Below are 21,169 nucleotides of genomic sequence, written 5' to 3'. Positions count from 1 at the left end.
AATCACATAATTGTAGCCACCCGGAGTTTTGTCACACATACCTCCATCATCCTCACACGTTTTCCCATTTCTTTATCTTGGTAAGTTTAAAATGTGTGGACTTCAACTCCCAGAATTCCTCAGCCAGCATGGTTAAAATACAACCCAATCCAACCGTTTAAATGGCACCAAGGAAGAAAAAGTCACCCAGCAGTGTGAGGTACCAGGTCTGCTTGCTTGCGGTTTCTTGTTCTCTCCTATTCCAAGTTATGTCTCAATGTTGAGAGATAGACTGCCTCTGACAGGGAGGTATCACTCTGCCTGGGGAAAAAAAACCCAGTGATCGACCGGAGTCTGGAAGTTGTGAAATGAAAACCGAATATGGATTGGTGCATCCCCCATCGTGTAACTATAAATATTGCTAGATAAACAAAGAAACAAAAAAAACCCTGTTTTCAAAGACAATTCAGAAAACATCATCTTGTGAATCCAAGCCTTATTTTATATACAACTTCTCCAATACACGCAGTTAAGACAAAAACACTCCCGCCACCTTTTTCCTCTCCCAACTAGAACAAAGGGCGGGGGGGGGGGGAACGAACATGGTTTAGAAACGGGAATAGGGGTAAAAAGTGCCACAGGGCTTTGTGAGATACTCCTTTCCAACCCCAACTTGCAAGGCTGAAAATTCATCGATTCGCACATGTGCTTTCCTTCTACCATTGCTTTTGCCAGCTGAAGATCCTGAAGGGATTTCCACCCTTATTTCCTCTTCAACCAATCAGGAGTCCTGAACCAAGGGGAAAACAGTTCTGCCTTCTTCGGGCCATCACAGAGAAGGCCCTGCCTGCACAATTCCTCATCCCTCCCACCCTGGTGGGAAACTTTTCCTACTAGGCGCCACTGATACACCAGGGGTTGGAAGCAGCTATTTGTGTGTGAATGCCCTGCTGTCCAACCTGACCCGGCTAAATGACGCGTCATGGGCCTCCTCCTACTTCTAGTTTCCATCACTTGCTAATGGAAATCCAGCTTGAAATCCAACTCCAGGGACTTTTTTTTTTAAAAAAAGAAAATTTGTAAATCACTCCTCAATTAGAACTTAGTTGTCAACCCTGGGCGGGATTGAGTGGCAGTTCTTATTTTCTTCAGTTCACCCCTGAACAGGCTGGAGTTTGAATGAAGGGTTCCTTGCGGGTTTCTCCAGAATTCGGCTCTGTGCACGTGTGGTCCTGCGAGCGCTTCTATAACCGCTTGTCTTTCATGATGCCGTTCTTCAGGTGATTTCTACAGAGGAGAAACAAAGAACAGAACAGAATAGAATTAGAATTAGAATAGAATAGAATAGAATAATAGAATAGAATTAGAATTAGAATAGAATAGAATAATAGAATTAGAATTAGAATTAGAATTAGAATTAGAATAGAATAGAATAGAATAGAATAGAATAGAATAGAATAGAATAGAATAGAATAGAATAGAATAGAATAGAATAGAATTTTTTATTGGCCAAGTGTGACTGGACACACAAGGAATTTGTCTTTGGTGCATATGCTCTCAGTGTACATAAAAGAAAAGATACGTTCATCAAGAATCATAAGGTACAACACTTAATGATCGTCATAGGGTACAAATAAGCACTCAGGAAACAATATCAATATAAATTGTAAGGATACAACCAACAAAGTTACAGTCATAGTCATAAGTGGAAGGAGATGGGTGGTGGGAATGATGAGAAGATTAATAGTAGTGCAGACTTAGTGAATAGTTTGACAGTGTTGAGGGAATTATTTGTTTAGCAGAGTGATGGCGTTCAGGAAAAAACTGTCCTTGTGTCTAGTTGTCTTGGTGTGCAGTGCTCTATAGCGTCGTTTTGAGGGTAGGAGTTGGAACAGTTTAGGTCCAGCATGTGAGGGGTCTGTAAATACTTTCACAGCCCTCTTTTTGACTCATGCAGTATACAGGTCCTCCATGGACAACTAGTGGGGGGGAAAAACCCAGTGTTTACTATTCGGTCGTGCCTTCTGACCATTGGCCTCAGGTGTGGCTATGCAGATGAGTGGGCGTGGCCCTGGAATCACCATTCGAGTAGTCCTTGACTTATGACAGTTGGAACCAAGATGTCTGTTGCCAAGCAACGCAGTTGTTCGGTGAGTCATGCCTGATTTTACAACCTTTTTCGCCATGGTTGTGAAGCGGTTTTGGCTTCCCCCGCTGAGCTGGTTTTAGGAAGTCTGGGAACGTTGTAAATGGTGATCACATGACCCCGGGGTGCTATAAATAGGGGGGGCAGCGGTCGACCCCGAGGCACCTTGCTTGTGGGGTGCCACAAGGGTCGGTCCTCTCGCCCCTTCTGTTCAACATTTATGTAAAGCCGCTGGGTGAGATCATCCGTGGCTTCGGGGTGGAGTTCCATCAGTACGCTGATGACACCCAGCTGTACATCTCCACCCCAGGCCACCCCAATGATGCCCTTGAAGTGATGTCCCAGTGCCTGGAGGCCATGCGGGCCTGGATGGGGAGAAACAGGCTCCGACTCAACCCCTCCAAGACCGAGTGGCTGTGGCTTCCGGCGTCCCGATATAGCCAGCTGATGCCATCGCTGGCTATTGGGGGTGAATCACTCGCCCCCACGGAGAGGGCTCGTAACTTGGGCGTCCTCCTGGACGCACGGCTGTCTTTAGAAGATCATTTGGCGGCCGTGGCCAGGGGGGCTTTCTATCAGGTTCGCCTGATACGCCAGTTGCGCCCCTTTCTAGATCGGGACTCCTTACGCACAGTCACTCAGGCACTCGTCACTTCCCGCCTGGACTACTGCAACGCTCTCTACATGGGGCTCCCCCTGGGGTGCACCCGGAGGCTCCAGCTGGTCCAGAACGCGGCCGCGCGGGGGATTATGGGAGCGACGAGGCGCTCCCATGTGACACCTCTCCTGCGCGAGCTGCACTGGCTCCCGGTGGTCTTCCGGGTGCGCTTCAAGGTGTTGGTGACCACCTTTAAAGCGCTCCATGGCTTAGGGCCGGGGGTACTTACGAGACCGCCTTCTGCCACCAATAGCCTCCCACCGGCCAGTACGCTCACACAGAGTAGGCCTCCTCAGGGTGCCGTCCGCCAGACAATGTCGGCTGGCGACCCCCAGGGGGAGAGCCTTCTCTGTGGTGGCGCCCACCCTCTGGAACAACCTCCCCCCAGAGTTACGTACAATAACAGACCTCCGGATTTTTCGTCGGGCCCTGAAAACCCATTTATTTCAACTAGCTGGGCTGGCTTGAGTCAAACTTTTAAAGTGATTTTAAATTGGAACAGTTTTAATTATGGCCAAGATATTTAATTATTTTAATCAGTTTTTTAGATTTTGTATGTTTTGTATGTATGTCTTGTTTTTACTTTGGCTGTTCACCGCCCTGAGTCCTATATTGGAGAAGGGCGGTATAGAAATTTAAACAAATAAATAAATAAATAAATATCATAAATACATGCCAGTTGTCAACACTGATAGTTGTAAGTGGAAGGACTGGTCATAAGTCACTTTTTTTCAGTGCCATCATAATTTGAAATGGTTGTTAAATGAATGGTCATAAGTCGAGGACTATTTGTTAATGTTGGCTACTGGGATCAGGAATTCTTATTGCTAAGTGATGCAGAGGTAAAGCATAGTATCGCATGTCTGTGCTGCTTAGGGATGGCAGTTCCAGCACTTCATGTTGCTGTCCTTAAGCAAATTCCATGCTGTCATTAAGCGAGACATCATGTGGTTGCCATTAGAAGCCTCCTTACCAGCTTTCAATTTGGTTTTCCTTGTTGGAGGCTGGCAGTAAAAGTCTCAAATGGCGATCGTGACCTTGGGGATCCTATGACTTAAATATGTTTAAGGACTAGTAGTAAATACCACTCATTCGGTGCCACTGTAAATTCAAACAATCACTGAGCAAATGATGGTTAAGCAAGGGCTATTTGTAGGCACTTTATTCCCCAAACATGGTTTAAGTCCAGAACAGAAAATTAAATAAGCTTTACTAAATTTCAGTTTTAATGAGTATTTTAATGAAATGCATCTATTATTAATACACTGCATATATTTAAATATGTCCTCCTACCACCTCAGGCTCAATATTTAGAAAGGTGTTTATTTAACAGAAACATTGCAATAGAATTGTTTTAAAAAAATACATTTCAAATTGTAGTGAAACCTTGAATACATGGTGTCACAAAACACTTTCTTCAGTGTCCCTGAAGGTTGCATTTAATGAACAATTATGAATAATGGACACCGACACCCCCTTCCCCACATCTGTACAAGTAGTCCTTGACTTATATCATACGTTTAGTGACTGTTGAAAGTTACAACAGCACTGGAAAAAGTGACTTCTGATTGTTTTTCACACTCACAACTGTTGCAGCATCTCCCATGGTCACATGATCAAAATTCGGACGCTTGTGAACTGGCACGTACGATAGTTGTAGTGGTCCCAGGATCGTGTGATCACTCTTCGCGACCTTCTGACAAGTCAATGTGGAAGCCACATTCACTTAACAACTGTGTTAAGTGAATCTTAAGTGTCATTAACGTAACAACTGCAGTGATTCACTTAACAACTGTGGCAGAAAAGGTCGTAATATGGGACAAAGCTCACTTAACAACTGTCTTGTTTAGCAATAGGAACTTTGGGCTCAATTGTAGTCATGAGTTGAGGACTACCGGTATTTCATATCTGTACGTATGTATCCATAAGTATATAATTCAGTATTTTTTAAATCAAGGTATATTTTCATTTCTTACAATTGGTTGGAATGGATGGATGAACTGTAGCTGATTTGTAACACGCTTAATAATGGAGGGCTTATTACAGGGGTGAAATCCAGCAGGTTCTGACAAGTTCGGGAGAACCGGTTGCGGAAATTTTGAGCAGTTCTGAGAACTGGCAAATACCACTTCTGGCTGGCCCCAGAGTGGGGTGGGAATGGAGATTTTGCAGTATGCTTCTCCTGCATTGGGGTGGGAATGGAGATTTTGCAGTATCCTTCCCCTGCCACGCCCACCAAGCCACACCCACAGAACCGGTAGTAAAAAAATTTGGATTTCACCATTGCTTTATTAATGTAGGAACTGGGGCTAATAGGAAGGGCAACTGAACTGTTAATGGTAACACTGTGTGGTCTAGCACAGTGGTCCCCAACCCCCGGTCCGCGGACCGGTGCCGGGCCATGGAGTACCTGGCACCGGGCCGCGCAGCGGCCGGGGGACATGAACGCTGCAGCGCAAAGGCTCCTGGGCCGTGCGCAAAAGCTCCTGGGCCGTGCGCAAAAGCTCCTGGGCCGTGCGCAAAGGCTCCAGGGAAGAGAGCCCCGCGCAGGTACGCACGTGTGGCCCAAAGCCCCCACCCCTGCGCGCGGTCAGCGGGCCACGGTAAAATTATCAAAGGCTGATTGGTCCGCGGCGATAAAAAGGTTGGGGACCACTGGTCTAGCAAATAAGTGACCGGGATATGGGGCTCCTTGGATGCATAACCTCTTAAAGGCAGCAGATGGAGAGATAAGGAAAGTCCCTACTAACATGAATGGAACAGAAGGCAGTGCTCATAATTCATAAATAAGTGTCCGAGGTCCATAAGGCCAAGGAATGTGCAGTATGTTTGGATCAATCCCGAGATAGCTGTCAATGAGTATCATTCTGGCATTCAGGAAACATATAAGAGGGCGGAGTCTTTGGTCCCGAGTTACAGGATTTCTCCACCGTTTGGCATTTCTCTTACATGAGCTTAATCCTCTCCGCTGCCCAATTCTCCACTCCATTCTGCAAGTCTGTCTTTTGCTAGCTAGGTCACTCCCAGAAATTTCTGGTCATATTGTTTTTAGGCTTTCCTGCATAACCTAAAAGACCCAATGACTGGTTTTCCCCATTTACTGCAGAGTGAAATTGAAACAGCTGTGTTTTTTGTTTGTTTTTTTAACTCTGTGAGGTTGTGTACGGTACTTTTGAATTTTATTTAATTTTTTTTTAAAAAAAATATACGGTACTTTCCGAATAAGAGCTGGGGACAGCATTTTCTTCCCCCTGAAACTGCTCCATAATTTGCAGCAGCTCTAAAAGAAATTTGCAGGCTGTTTCCTACAACATGCCTCCTTGAGAAAGTGAAAGATGAAGGGTACTTGAAATGGATACTATTCTTGGTCTTCACCCCAGGAGGGTAGGGTTAAAAGAGTCAGATAAGGTTGTTAAGTCCATTGCTCTCAAGTCAGTGTTTCTCGGCCTCAGCAACTTCAAAGCTATGTGGACTTCAATTCCCAGAATTCCCCAGTCAGCCTTAAAGCTGCCGAGGTTGAGAAACACTCCTCCCAAAAAACCGGATCTAAAATATTGGGGGAGGGTAACCAGATCTGGCCAGAGCTAGATTCCATAATTAGCAATGGAAGGGATGCTTTTTATGGACTCCGTCGGTCTATCGATTCACTATTCCTCTCTATTTCTTCTTTCCGTGCAGAACGAAGCGTATTTGCAATCTCCTTTGGAGAACTTTTAGTTGTATTAGACCTGGGGTGGCACTAAGGGAATTACCGTACTTTTCAGAGTATAAGATGCACTTTTACCCCCCACCCTAAAAGGGTGGAAATGTTGGTGCGTTTTATACACCGAATACAGCCATTTTTGGCCTCCCAAAATCCTACCCTGCGCGTCCCATTTTTGCAAAAAACAGGCCCACTTTTTGCAAAAACGGGACACGCAGAGGGTTTGGGAGGCCTGCAGAGTGCTCTTGGAGGCCGGGGAGAGCAAAAACTTTTTTTTTCTCGTTTACCTCTTTGAAATCTTGGTGTGTCTTATACTCCGGTGCGTTTTATAGTCCGAAAAATATGGTATTTGGAGGAATTAGAAAAGTATTTGGTATCCTTGGACTTCCGGTTTGGCGTCCCAGCGATGCAGTCAGGGAAATAGCGGGTTCTGATGAGCCCCGCGAAAATCCTGACTGACGAGCTGCCGCCAATGGGTCTTTGGACCGAACCTGTCTTGTAGGGACAGGGGAAGGTGAGGGGCTCCTCGGACGGTCGAGAGGAACAGGCAAGTTCCTCGGAGTAGGCAGTGGGGGGAGGCAGCCATTGCGGCTGTCACTAAGCTGGGACAAACCGGGAAAGAATTGTGCAGGAGGAAAGAAGAAAGAAAGAACTATGTGCTTTGAAGCCGGGTGAGTGACACCAACCCAGGCGAGAAACAACGTTAGACGATGGACTTTTACTAGTAAGACCCCCAGCCTTAAACAGAGGCTGTAGATTTGCGGGGCTTGAAGATTTTGTAAAGTAACAATATGGGATAATGACCCATTAAGGAATTTACTTTAGTACTGACTGTTTTGGACGAATTGGCTATTAACAAATTAGAAAACTGAGTTTTCCTTCAAATTGGAACAGATTCAATCTTTGGAAAAAGAGAAAAGCGATAAATAAGGACTTAACACCTTTAAAAGTTAGATGAAGCAAGGCAAACGGATGGTTACATAATTGCTACAAAATGGAGATTGCTGTGACTAAGTGAAAATGTAAATTGCGGAGACTCGCCTTCTGCTTGAAAAAGAACTATTTTGACTGGCTATTTATCCTGGATTACTTAGAAAATAATTATGGATTTTTGGATTTTGGAGATTCCTTTTCTGCCTATGGGTGGTTTTATAAAGAAAGAAGAAATGTAATGGAACTAATAAAATCGAAACTAACTGGCGCAGGGACAAAAGAAGTGGTGCAGGAACAAAATAAGGAAACTGATGGATTCTACATGGAACAGACTTTACAATAGAATTAAAATGATATGTAGAGTTTCAAACATGGATATACTGATTTTGAAGTAGAATACTTATGGACAGATAGGGAAATGAAGAAATAAAATAGATAAACTTAAAATGTAATGTTTAAATGTTTAAATGAGTTTTAAATATAAGCAGGAGGTGTCTATGGAGAAATAAAGATGGAAAATAAAAAAAAGTAACTAAAATAGAAATTTGATGTTAAGGTGGTTAAAAATGATATTTTTACAAAAGCATAAGAGTATATATTAACATGAGACAAATTTAAGAAAATTTATTAGACTGGGAGAATAAGTGGAGAATATGTCTGATGCAATATGCTGTAATTTTAAATTGTAAAATTTATTAGACTATGGGAGAACAAGTGGAGAATATGTTTGATGTAACATGTTTTAATTTTAAACGGTAAACAAAGTTGAGAATGGTAAATATGATTAAATGTGAATGATTAATGAACTATTGGATAATAAAGTAAGAAACACAGATTTAAGTAACAAATTGCGATCGAATTTAATGTATGTTGGAAATGATCAACATTAAGAAATAGGTTGGGAAACACCCTGGAAGAGTATATTTGGAAATAATTAAATAATAGATAAATATACTGAAAAGAAAACACTCAAAACAAAATATGCTGGGTATCAGCCAAACAAGAGGTGGATGTGGAGAATATGCTGGAAATCAGCCAAAATAAAATATGCTGGAAATCAGTCAAACGATAGTTGGAGGTATGGAGGAGAATATGCTGGAAATCAGCCAAAATAAAATATGCTGGAAATCAGCCAAACAATAGTTGGAGGTAGGGAGGAAAATATGCTAGAAATCAGCCAAAATAAAATATGCTGGAAATCAGTCAAACAACAGTTGGGGTTATGGAGGTGAATACGCTGAAATTCAGCTAAAATAAAATTTGCTGGAAATCAACTAAACAATAGTTGGAGATATAGAGGAGAATATACTGGAAAATAGTTAAATTAATATGGGGTGAAAAAGAATATGTTGGAAGACAATTAAAATGAAGTGAAACGATTTTGAGATTATTCTGTGTAAAATGAAATGTGTAATAGATGATAAGCTCAAGAAAATTAAGTGTAAATTGACAAAGTTTAAGATCTAAGGATTGGATGAAATGGGTCCAGACATTAAGAAATACAGATAGAATTTTGATTTATAAATTGAAATAAAAATAGAGTTGTATATATTGGAAATTAAGATTTGTGGTGATAAATTAGTAAGGTAAATACTTAGATCAAGAGGTTATAATATTTCTTAAATTTGTGTTTCGATATTGATGTTAAAAGAAGTAATGGAGAAAATTTAGGAAAGAGTTAGAATGAACTTATATTTGGATATAAAAATGAGTGGAGTTTATTTGGGAATTAAGATTTGTGGTGATATAATAGTATGGCCTAAATTAAGATGTTAGAATTTAAGTTAAACATTTTTGTTTTGATTTGTAATTTTAAAAGATGCAATGAGGAAATTTTGAATGGAGTTTGTTAAAAAATGTAATCGATTGTACTTATTTATGACCGGATTAAGACTTCGTTCGTAAAAGATATATTTTATGTTTATGTTGGAAAAAAAATAAAAAATATTTAGAAAAGTATTTGGTATCCTTGATATTAAGGACAGGATTCAAGTTGTAACTTAAGCTGTTTTTGCATGCCACTCAGAAGCAACCAACTGGCTGTTGTTAGGAGGAAAGTGAGGGAAAGAAAGAAGAGAAATCCATGGCTTTTAGACGTCCTTACCCTTCCTTCCAAGAGTTGTGGAGATGAAGCTCCTTGTCTGTCTTCTTAGAAGCAGCATCAATATCATATTCCCGTATATCCTTCATTTCCTGCATTTGTCCTAGCAAAACCTTGGCCACAAAAACAACGATGTACTGCCAAGAGGAGAAGAGGAGAACCAATCAGCTTTGCTGGATCACAGATTTTCCCATCGGGCTTGTTGGACTCTTACCTGCTTCATCAGCCTGCTGGGTCAATTTAGCATATGGGGATATATCCACTCTCAGTCTACATTCAATGGTACAGGAAGATTTAGGATTCTCTCTTAGCCTAGCTTACTTCACAAGGCTGATGTGAGGATAATGTGTGATCTGGGCATTTAGAATCAGTCTGCTGCGGGAGAAAATTGGATCGAAGGCAAGACACACATCTCAGATTACCGTACTTTTCAGAATATAAGACGCACTTCGCCCCCACCCCTAAAAAAGTGGGTGGAAATGTCTATTCTTCTTACACAGCGGATGTTGCTGAAGCTCCGCCCACCCACCGGCCCTCACCCTTCAGCCTCTGCCTCCCAGCAATTTACCTCCTTGCAGCAAGTAGCATGGTCAGCTTCAGCACAGCCTGATTCAGCACGAGTAGCTGATTGGCAGTTGGATCGGCTTCTCAGAATACCTCCTATCAGCTGTGGGGATCAGCAATGCCAATTGCCACTATCACCTATCGCTGCTTCCGCGTGCCCCATTTTTGGCCTTCTTGCATCCCATTTTCAACCTCCACGCCAGGGGTGAAATTCAGCCGGTTCTATCTGGATCGCACGATACAGTAGGCCTCGCCCATCCGTGCGGACGTCATGAAGTCCCTTTTTTGTGACAATTTTCAGTCTCTGCGTATGCGGCACGTGCACATTTGCAAAATGGTAGGGAAGGTAAGTGAATATCACCCCTACTCCGTGTGCCCCATTTTCGACCTCTGTCCGTCCCATTTTCAGCCCGTTCCAGCTGGCGGGGATAAGCGGCGGCGATGATAGGTGACAGCGCCGATGGGAGCTGCTGCTGATGGGTGGCGCTAATCCCCACAGCCTGGAACAGTTGATATGAGGTATTCCGAGAGGCAGATCCAACTGCCAGTCAGCTGTTTGTGCTAAATCAGGCTGTGATGAAGCTGACCATGCTGACTGCTGTTTGCTGCAAGGAGGCAAATTGCTGGGAGGCAGATTTTTTCCCCTTGTTTTCCTCCCCAAAAGCTAGATGCGTCTTATATTTCGAAGAGTCTTATAGTCTGAAAAATACGGTACTTCCTGTGGGAACAGGAGTTCTATGCAAAACCATGTGAATGTAAAACAATACAGTAACAATGGCTATGGCTAGTCCTCAACTCACAACCATTCATTTAGTGACTGTTTCAAAGTTACAAAGGCACTGAAAAAAAGGGGACTTGTGACCATTTTTCACACTGATGATCGTGGCAACATCCCCACGGTCCCCCCATGAATAAACCTCGGATGCTTGGCAACTGGTTCATATTTATGATGGTTGCAGTATCCTGGAATTGTGTGATCACCTTTTGCGACCCTCTTGACGACCAAAGTCAAAGGGGAAGCCAGATGCACTTAACAACCAGGTTATTAACTTACAGTAGTGGCTAAAATTTAGTCTGCTCCATAGATTTTCAATTGGGTGAAGGTCTGGGCTACTCTCAGGCCATTCTAGCAATGGAATATGATTATCTTGAAACTCCAAAAAAAAATAAAATAAAACTGGTGTTATTAGCCGTCAAACCTCAAAAATACACTTTTCCCAAAAGGTTTCCACAATTTTGGCTACTACTGTAACAAATGCAGCAATTCACTTAACAACTGTGGAAAGGAAGGTGGTACAATGAGGCAAAAATCACTTAACTACTACTGTCTCGCTTAGCAACAAAAACGTTGGGCTCAAGGACTACCGATAAAAGGCCCACAAAGAGCACAATTATATTTACTAGGACTATTCTACACACACATATGCACAAACACAGAGTCCTCTCTCAGGACTCTGCAAACATGGCTTCTCTGTGGCATTAATCTGGAAAGAGATTCCCGCCAAAATCTAACGGGCCCCATTGCTGTCATTTAGAAGAGCCAAAGAAGCCATTGATTCTTCACCCAGGCTGTAGACCTCGAAACCTGACAGAGGGAGGGAAATGGTTGTGTTGGCCAACATTTACCTATTTCTTGTTAATTTTATATTGTCATTTCTTCGTTCATTCCTGTGAGCCACCCTGAATCATTGAGAGTTGGGTAGCATACAAGTTAATAACATCATCATCATCATCATCATTATTAATATTATTATTGGAGTTCAGCAGATGTGTAGGATCGCAGCCCCAAGATAGTGGAAAATAATTGATGTTGGAATAAGAAATTAGGAACCAAGGAAAAAAAGAGGTGGAAGGTTAATTAAATTAAAAGGTTTTAATGCAAAAATGGAATAAGTTGAAATACATTGTTAATAATTAAAAAACGTGCTGGGGACTTTGAAAAATATTGTTAATAAATGGAGAAAAAATTGTGGTTGCCCGGATACCATTGTGGAAAATATTGAATTGAAAATAAATACAACAATGGAGAGAGAATGGAAGGAGGAGTAGAGGGAAGAAGGAGAAGAGAGGAAGGAGAGAGAGGAATAGAAGAAAGGGAAAAGGAAAGGAAGAAAGAGAGGGGAAATAAGAGTAGGAGAGAAGGTTAGAAAGGGAGGAAGGAAGGAAGGAGGAGGGGGAAAGGAAGGGGAAGTAGAGAAGGAGTAGGAAAGAAGAAAGTAGAAAAGGATAGAAGAAGGGAAGGGAAAGAGAGGAGAAGAATGAAATGATAGAAAGGCAACCCCAAGCATATTCATGTTCAAATTTATTAGGATGAAGAACGAATCAATAAGAAAGTTAAAAGTCCGTCGGGACTTAAAGACTTGGCTATTCCAACAAATGGGTTGACCCTGATCCTTGGGTTTTATTATTTTGATTGTTGTTGTTTTAATCTGGGTTTTAATCACTTTACTTTTTATTATTGTATGTTTTTAACTTGTGTTCGCCGCCGAGTCCTTAGGGAGAAGGGCGGCATATAAATTTTTGGTAAATAAATAAATAAATAAATAAATATATATATATATATATATATATATATATAGGTCTTTGGTTATTCGGGTCTTCTCCCACATAAAATTGGAAGTGTCTTGGCGACGTTTCGACGAAGTCTCATTCCTGGAAGCACGAAGCCGAGAACACCAGCCTGAAGATGACGAATGAGACTTCGTCGAAACGTCGCCAAGACACTTCCAATTTTACGTGGGAGAAGACCCGAATAACCAAAGACCTACATACAGACACCCACGAAAACCTGAGAAAACAAATATATATATATATATATATATATATATAATTAACAATGGATAAGATAACTAATTGAAATAATGTTAAGAAACTAGGATTTGAGGGCGGGTGGTGATGCTGTTTATATAATGAGTATAGAAGTATTAAGATAAGATTAAAAAAGTATGGAAAAAGAATATTTGGGCAAAAATTGTAACTATGTAAAATGAAATTGGATATGATAAGTTGTATAAGATATGAAACGGCCAATTCTCTGTTCATAAAAGATGTGCGTGTGTCTGTATGTGGAAAAAAAAATCAATAAAACTTGATTCCCCAAAAAAAAAAAAAAAAATGTTTCCTTTGCTATTAACTTTCCACACAATGAATAAAGTGATTTTGTTGGGCTGAATTTTTGAATGCTTTGCAGTGACGTTTGGGATTCTACTTTGCTGACCTGGATTTATCAATGCAGATGGCTTTGCAATCTAAGTTTCTAAGTGTTACTGCATTTTCTGCTTGTAAATCACTCAGAATCTTGAGAAAGGGGCCGGGGTGAAATGCTCCCGGTTCGGACCGGATCGCCCGATCTGGTAGCGATGGAGGTGGGTGGCTCGGAGAACCGGTAGCAAAAATCCCTGCCCGCCCCCCATGCCCAGCTGAGCCGCACAATCATCAGAGGCTTTGTTTTTACTTTTAAAAGCATTTTTTCTACAACCTCTTTGGCCGAAAAAATGCTTTTAAAAGTTAAAAAAAAAAAAAAAAAGCCACGCCCACTGTCATATTACCATCCCCCCACTAAGCCACGCCCACAGAACCGGTAGTAACAAATTTTAGATTTCACCCCTGCAAAGGGGCAATATATAGAACCACGCATGTTCTTTACTTGGGGGATCAAATTAGTATATACATCATTCCCTCTTATTTTTTCCTACAACCCCTCTTAAATTGGCACGAGAGGAGAGAACAAGCTCGAATTCCCTCAGGAGCTTCCCTGGTTGAAGGGAGCTCAAACCTGAGTCTTCCCCAATCCTAATCCGGCACCTTCACCACTACAGGTAGTCCTCGATTTACGACCACAATTGAGCCATAGTGAATCATTCCAGCACTGACTTTGCTTGTCAGAAGCTCCCTAGGAAAGGTTGCAAATGACAAACTCAGCATCCCGGTTTCCAAGAACCCAAAGTCTGATGACATAACTGTTGGGATGCTGCTGCAAAAGTCATTAAGTGTGAGAACTGGTCCTAAGTCACTTTTCTTAGTGCCGTTGTGACTTTGAATTGGTCATTAAACAAACGGCGATAAGTCAAGGACTACCTGTAGTTCACACTGGTAGGTACGGAGCCGGTAAAAGCTGGACTAGCCTCTGACAGGAGCCCTTTACTTACCAGGAACCAATAGATATTCATCAGCATGAGGATAAACAGCAGCGCGTTGAAGAAGAAATAAAATGGGATTTTGGGGACAGACTGGAGGCTGGTGTGGGAGGTCGCATAAAGCACCTTCAAGGGGAACCAGTACAAACGGAACCAGAACCTGGAAAAGGACAGCAAAGCAGCAGAAGCAAATTTAGACTAGGGTGGTGTTCCACCCCAGCTCCGGATTCCTGAGGTTATTGACACACACCAATGGTCCTTATCAAATTTAGAAGAATAAAGAATAAAGCAAAGTCCGGCAAAAGTTGGCAACCAGCCCAGAAAGCAAGATATGATAAAACTTCTCCAAAAATGCTCTGATGATAATTACAAGTTGTTTCTAGCAAGAAATTTACTAACAGCGCATGACTTAAACAGGCTAAGGGAGTGGCCAATTATCCTCAAGCTTTACTCTCGAGGAGACCTCCTCCTCCTGAGTAGCCACTCCTGCCTTTTGGCAGCCCTGCGTGCTCAAGCATTGAGAAGAGGCTCCTCCACTTCGCTCTCTTCACTTGAAGGAGCCTCTGGAGGTTCTGAAGGCCCTGGCTGAGTCTCTGCCTCTGGCACCACATGTCCGATGCGAGCACCGGCTGCTGGCGCGACACCACACCAGCCTCCTCGTCGTCGGGATCAGCCACGATCCGCGCAGGCCGCTGGCGGGCCACAACAGGTGGGGACCTTTCTGCACACATGCCTGGGAGGGTCAGTTGCTAGTTAAAATCAGCAATCTTGCAGATAAAGCCTGCCAAGGTGATAGGCGTCCAAGTTCTATTCTGATTCTGATCCTTGGGTTTTTATTATTTATTATTTTATTTATTATTTTATTTTATTTATTATTTTATTTTATTTATTATTTTATTTATTATTTTATTTATTATGTTATTATTTTATTATTTTATTTATTTATTTAAATTAATTAATTAATTAATTAATTAATTAAATTTGTATACCACCCTTCTCCTGCTGGACTCAGGGCGGTGCACAGCCAAAAATAAAAAACATTCCAATACAAAATTTAAATTTTTTTAAAAGAATTACACAACTTTGGCCCAAAATTTAAAACATCCCAACTAAAACCCATAGACAATTAAAAATCTAACATCTCAAAAGGGGGGGGGGGGAGTTTATGCCAGCCATGCTTGGTGGAAAAGAAAAGTTTTTAGGTTACGGCGAAAAGCCCGGAGATCTGGTATCCTTCGTATCTCCGAGGGCAAATTGTTCCAGAGGGCAGGTCCTGCCACAGAGAAGGCCCTCCCCCTGGAGGTCGCCAGCCGACACTGCCTGGCTGACGGCACCCTGAGGAGTCTCTCTCTGTGGGAGCGTACTGGCCGGTGGGAGGCTATCGGCGGCACAAGGCGGTCCCGCAAATACACAGGTCCTATGCCATGGAGCGCTTTAAAGGTGGTAACCAACACCTTGAAGCGCACCCGGAATCTGGTTTTAGTGGGTTTTTATTATTGTATGTTTTTAATCTGTGTTCGCCGCCCTGAGTCCTTCGGGAGAAGGGCGGCATATAAATTCTGTAAAATAAATAAATAAAATATTCAGTTGAAAGGAAAAAAGTGCACCAAACCTACCTGCCCACGGTGGTTTTCCTAATTTAAGAAGAAAGCTGTAAGGTTCAGGCAGAGATTTAAACCAGAATATCCAACCAAGACTTGTGGACTTCAACTCCCAATTCTTCAATTCCCCAGCCAGCCACAAATTGAAGTCCGCAAGTCTTCAAGCTGCCACGGTTGGACAACCCTGGTTTAAAACATTTTAATTTTGGAACAGGACATGTCTTTTTCTCTGATTGCTGTTTATTGAGAAGGCTTGTAGGTTGCTCCAAGCACCCAACAAGCTGAACTTGCAGTCAGGATTTCCTGGCCTGACCTTTCTGGAAGGGCTGACATCAATCAGAAAAGCCAAATTTCCTTTATTTCCTTATTGTAATGGTAAAGATAACAGTTTCCCTTGACCAGTCGTGTCCAATTCCAGGGGGCAGTGGTCATCATTTCTTAGCCGAGGGAGCCGGCATTGTTGGAAGATGCTTCTGTGGTCATGTGGCCAGCATGACTACGCCGAAGCGCATGGAATGCTATTATATTCCCACCGAAGTGGTACCTATTTATCTACTCACATCTTCCCACCGAAGTGGTACCTATTCAGGGGTGAAATCTACTTACCTTCCCTACTGGTTCGGAAGTGCGCACATGCATGTCACATGCAATTTTGGATCCTCTGTGCATGCGCAGAAGGTCAAAAACAGGTTACAACATCCAGGTGAGTGGGCAGAGCTTCGTGCCGCCACCACTACCGGTTTGCCAAACCACGCACCACTGCCGCTACCGGTTCACCTGAACTGGTAGCATTTCACTCCTGTACCTATTTATCTACTTGCAACTTCCCACTGAAGTGGTACCTATTTATCTACTCACATCTTCCCACCGAAGTGGTACCTATTTATCTACTCACATCTTCCCACCTAAGTGGTACCTACTTATCTACTCACATTTGCATGTTTTCAAATTGTTAGATGGCAGCAGCTGGGGCAAGGAACAGGAGCTCACCCTGTTACACAGCGCTTGGGTCTCGAACCTGAGCTGTCAACTTTCCAGCCAACAAAGCCCCTGTTTTAACCGTAAAGCCATCATGCCCCCTCCTTAACTGTATACCCCAGTATATTAGGGTGAGTCCATTCTGAGCTTCCTTCTCATGCTTTCTCCGTTTACTGGGTTTAATATTGTTATTTCATTAAGCATTTTTGCATTGTCATTTTTGTGGCTTTCTGCCATAGTCTTCCCCCCCAAACATTCACAAACAGGTTTGGGCTTTGACAGAATTAAAACTCGTGACAGTTACAGCTATCAGAAGGCTTTTTCCTTAAGAGCAGTCTATCTTAAAAGGAGTAGAAGACAAAGCTACAATGTTCTACAGAAGATTCAACTGGAGCAACAGCCAAATACAGGTAGTCCTCGACTTATAACCATTCATTTAGTGACCGTTCATAGTTACCACAGCACATTCGCTCTTACAGCCATTGCAGCATCCCCATGGTCATGTGATCAAAATTCAGACACTTGGCAACTAGCATATATTTATGATGGTGGCAGTGTCCCGGGGTCATGCGATCAGCTTTTGAAACCTTTTGACAGGCAAAGTCAACGGGGAAGCCAGATTCACTTTAACAACTGCAGTGATTCACTTAACAACTGTAGCAAGAAAGGAGGTAAAACGGGATAAAACTCACTTAATAACTCTCTTGCCTAGCAATAGAAAGTTTGGGCTGAATTGTGGTCGTAAATCAAGGACTACCTGCAATAATTCATAATATTCCTCTCCGGTTTCTTTTCTAGACTGGGTCCCGTGAGATCTGAGGACCAGACTCACCAAGTAACACTGAAGGAGACGCAGCCGGCATTAGAAATGGTGTCGTTTAAACGGTGGTAAATGCCACCCCGGTACTTGAAGTAAACGTTGAGTTTGGTAAACTCCAGCTGGACGTCACTAAAGTCATGAAGGAAGAGCACAAGAATCCCTATGTTGTGGTATCTGTGAGGAAGAGAAAAGCGCCATTATTAGCCATGGGAAAAGGTCCAAACTTTTCAATTCAGCAGGCCGCAGATGCGAGAGGCCTGTCATTTTTCCTTCCTCCAATGACCCAGACAAAATTCATGTCACTGCATCTTATTGGACAGCAGGTTTTAAACAGTACAATACAGAGGCTTGCTACAGTATTGGACATGCTAGACTTGGCATCGGCGAGTTGCATAAGAATACAGGCAGTCCTCAACTTACAACGGGTCATGCATACCCCGCCCATTGAATTCAGTAGGTTTGTTTAATGACCATGGTGTTTGCTTAATGACCAACGCAACAAGAGGTCGCAAAATTGGGGGTCATGTGGTAACCTGCTTAAAGACGAGCATGACCTACAACTGTAATTCCAGGCTCAATTAATGTCATCAACTGAGGATTATCACTCCTTGTTACAAAATGAGAGAATGCCCTATAGAAATGCTGCTGCTATCACACATGGGCCATTCTCCTGGTCTCCTCTGAACTACAAATTGTCAGGATTCCATGTAACACCCCCAATGAAAAAAAGACTCCGAGGTTTGAAGTTCCCCAAAGTTCTATTTTATTAGAGATGTCATTTATTTTATTTATTTATTTTATTTTATATTGGATTTCTATACCGCCCTTCTCCCTGAGGACTCAGGGCGGTGTACAGCCAGATTAAAAAACATGCAGAACAAATATTAAAAACAATTAAAAGATATATAAATTTGGCCCAATTAAAACTCATTACCAATTAAAAACGTTTAAAACATTTAAAAAACAGTTAAAAATTTCATCTTAAGCCAGCCCGGCTTGTTTAAATAAATGGGTTTTAAGGGCGCGACGGAAGGCACTGAGGTCTTGGATTCTCCGTATCTCTGGGGGGAGCTGATTCCAGAGGGTAGGTGCCCCCACAGAGAAGGCTCTCCCCCTGGGGGCCACCAGCCTACATTGTCTGGCTGATGGCACCCCGAGGAGGCCCTCTCTGTGGGAGCGCACGGGTCGATGGGAGGTCGTTGGTAGCAGCAGGCGGTCTCGAAGATAGCTAGGCCCTATGCCATGGAGCGCTTTAAAGGTGATAACCAACACCTTGAAGCGCACCCGGAAGACAACTGGGAGCCAGTGCAGCTCGCGCAGGAGCGGTGTTACATGGGAGCGCCATGCTGCTCCCGTCACTACCCGCGCTGCTGCGTTCTGGACCAGCTGGAGCCTCCGGGTGCTCCTCAAGGGGAGCCCCATGTAGAGAGCGTTGCAATAGTCAAGGCGAGAGGTGACGAGGGCGTGAGTGACTGTGCACAGGGAATCCCGATCAAGAAAGGGCCGCAACTGGCGGATCAGGCGAACCTGACAAAAGGTCCCCCTGGTTACAGCCGTCAGGTGTTCCTCCAAGGACAGCTGCATATCCAGGAGGACTCCCAGATTGCGAGCCCTCTCTGTGGGGGCCAATGACTCGCCCCCAATAGTCAGTGATGGAGTCAACTGACTATATCGGGATGCCGGGAGCCACAGCCACTCAGTCTTGGAAGGGTTGAGCCTGAGCCTGTTCCTCCCCATCCAGATCCGTACAGCCTCCAGGCACTGGGACATCACTTCAAGGGCATCATTGGGGTGGCCTGGGGTGGAGATGTACAGCTGGGTGTCATCAGCGTACTGGTGGTATCTCACCCCAAAGCCACGGATGATCTCACCCAGCGGCTTCACATAAATGTTGAACAGGAGAGGCGAGAGGACCGATCCCTGCGGCACTCCACAAATGAGAGGCCTTGAGGTCGACCTCTGCCCCCCTGCCAACACAAACTGCGACCGGTCGGAGAGAAAGGAGGAGAACCACCGCAACACGGTGCCTCCCACCCCCAACTCTTCCAGCCGGTGCAGCATGATACCATGGTCGATGGTATCAAAAGCCGCTGAGAGGTCTAACAGGACCAGAACAGAGGAACAACCCCTGTCCCGAGCCCTCCAGAGATCATCAACCAACGCGACCAATGCCGTTTCTGTGCTGTGCCCAGACCTGAAACCCGACTGGAACGGATCTAGATAAGATGTTTCCTCCAGGAATTGCGGAAACTGTCGTGCGACCACACTCTCAACAACCTTCGCCATAAAGCGAAGGTTGGAGACAGGACGATAGTTGGCCAATATTGCCGGATCCAGGGACGGCTTCTTGAGGAGAGGCCTCACCACCGCCTCTTTCAAGGCGGTGGGGAAGTAACCCTCCCTCAACGAAGCGTTGATAACACCCTGAAGCCAGCCTCGTGTAACCTCCCGGGAAGCCAGTACCAACCAGGAGGGACACGGGTCCAGTAAACATGTGGCCGCACTAAGTCTCCCCAAAATCCTGTCCACATCATCAGGAGTCACAGCATCAAACTCATATTGGCACATCTGGGAAAACCCGAATCTGAAAGTTTCCAGGTTTTCCCCACCCAAAGGAAAGTCCAGGTCCCTTCCCCCTGCACCCACAAGTTCATCACATGGTCCAATCAAAGCACCGTCCCAAGTGGAGAGGCCTCCCAGCCACACCCCTCCAGGTGCAGGGCAAGATGTCCTTGACTCTCTGAGAAAGGAATGTTATTATGACTACATATCACCCCTGCTCCATACAATCCCCCCTCCCAGTAAATGTGGCAGGCTTGAAGACCCAAGGCAAAAGATGGCTTCCAGGCCTGACACAAACTTATTTGAATAATGGGGGGCTGGAATATCTGCCCTATACACATACAGTCATGGCCATAAATGTTGGCACCCCTGAAATTTTTCCAGAAAATGAGTATTTCTCACAGAAAAGTATTGCAGTAATACATGTTTTTTTTTTTTTTTAATTTGATTTATATGCCGCCCTTCTCCGGAGACTCAGGGCGGCTTACAGTGCGTTAAGCAATAGCCTTCATACTTTTGTATATTTATACAAAGTCAGCTTATTGCCCCCACAAACTGGGTCCTCATTTAACCTACCTTAGAAAGGATGGAAGGCTGAGTCAACCTTGAGCCTTGGAGAGATTCGAACCAGCAGTAAATTGCAGGCAGCTGTGTTAATAACAGGGTGCTTTAAACCACTGTAGTACCAAGGCTCTTGCTTTGGTGTTTTGCTATACACATGTTTATTCCCTTTGTGTGTATTGGAACAAAACCAAAGAAGGGAGGAAAAAAAGCAAATTGGACATAATGTCACACAAAACTCCAAAAATGGGCTGGACAAAATCATTGGCACCCTTTCAAAATTGTGGATAAATAAGATTGTTTCAAGTATGTGATGCTCCTTTAAACTCACCTGGGGCAAGTAATAGGTGTGGGCAATATAAAACTCACACCTGAAAGCAGATAAAAAGGAGAGAAGTTCACTTAGTCTTTGCATTGTGTGTCTGTG

At 43.5% G+C, this 21,169-nt stretch overlaps 1 protein-coding gene across 2 annotated transcripts in view; it reads right to left on the bottom strand.

Annotated features, from left to right (window-relative positions):
• Window positions 1–499: 499 nt before the first annotated feature.
• The window catches only part of CERS1 (ceramide synthase 1), a 55,360-nt gene continuing 34,690 nt past the window's right edge, over window positions 500–21,169 (bottom strand). The window contains exons 4-7 of one of the 2 annotated variants that reach the window (XM_070931834.1): window positions 17,632–17,793; window positions 14,233–14,380; window positions 9,524–9,657; window positions 1,143–1,266 (exon numbers count right to left, since the gene is read on the bottom strand). In XM_070931834.1, coding sequence (XP_070787935.1) covers window positions 1,224–1,266; window positions 9,524–9,657; window positions 14,233–14,380; window positions 17,632–17,793 — 487 coding nt within the window. In that variant the 3' untranslated portion in view covers window positions 1,143–1,223. Of the gene's footprint in view, window positions 1,267–9,523; window positions 9,658–14,232; window positions 14,381–17,631; window positions 17,794–21,169 lie in introns of both variants that reach the window. The other variant, XM_070931833.1, reaches the window with a different exon arrangement.

The sequence above is a fragment of the Pituophis catenifer genome, unplaced genomic scaffold (assembly GCF_029215685.1).
Source record: "Pituophis catenifer annectens isolate HBS135680 unplaced genomic scaffold, rPitCat1.0.hap2 SCAF_1, whole genome shotgun sequence".
In the NCBI taxonomy this organism is placed as follows: domain Eukaryota; kingdom Metazoa; phylum Chordata; class Lepidosauria; order Squamata; family Colubridae; genus Pituophis; species Pituophis catenifer.
Note: the sequence above shows the minus strand (reverse complement) of the source record. Positions and strands in the feature narration are given on the sequence as shown.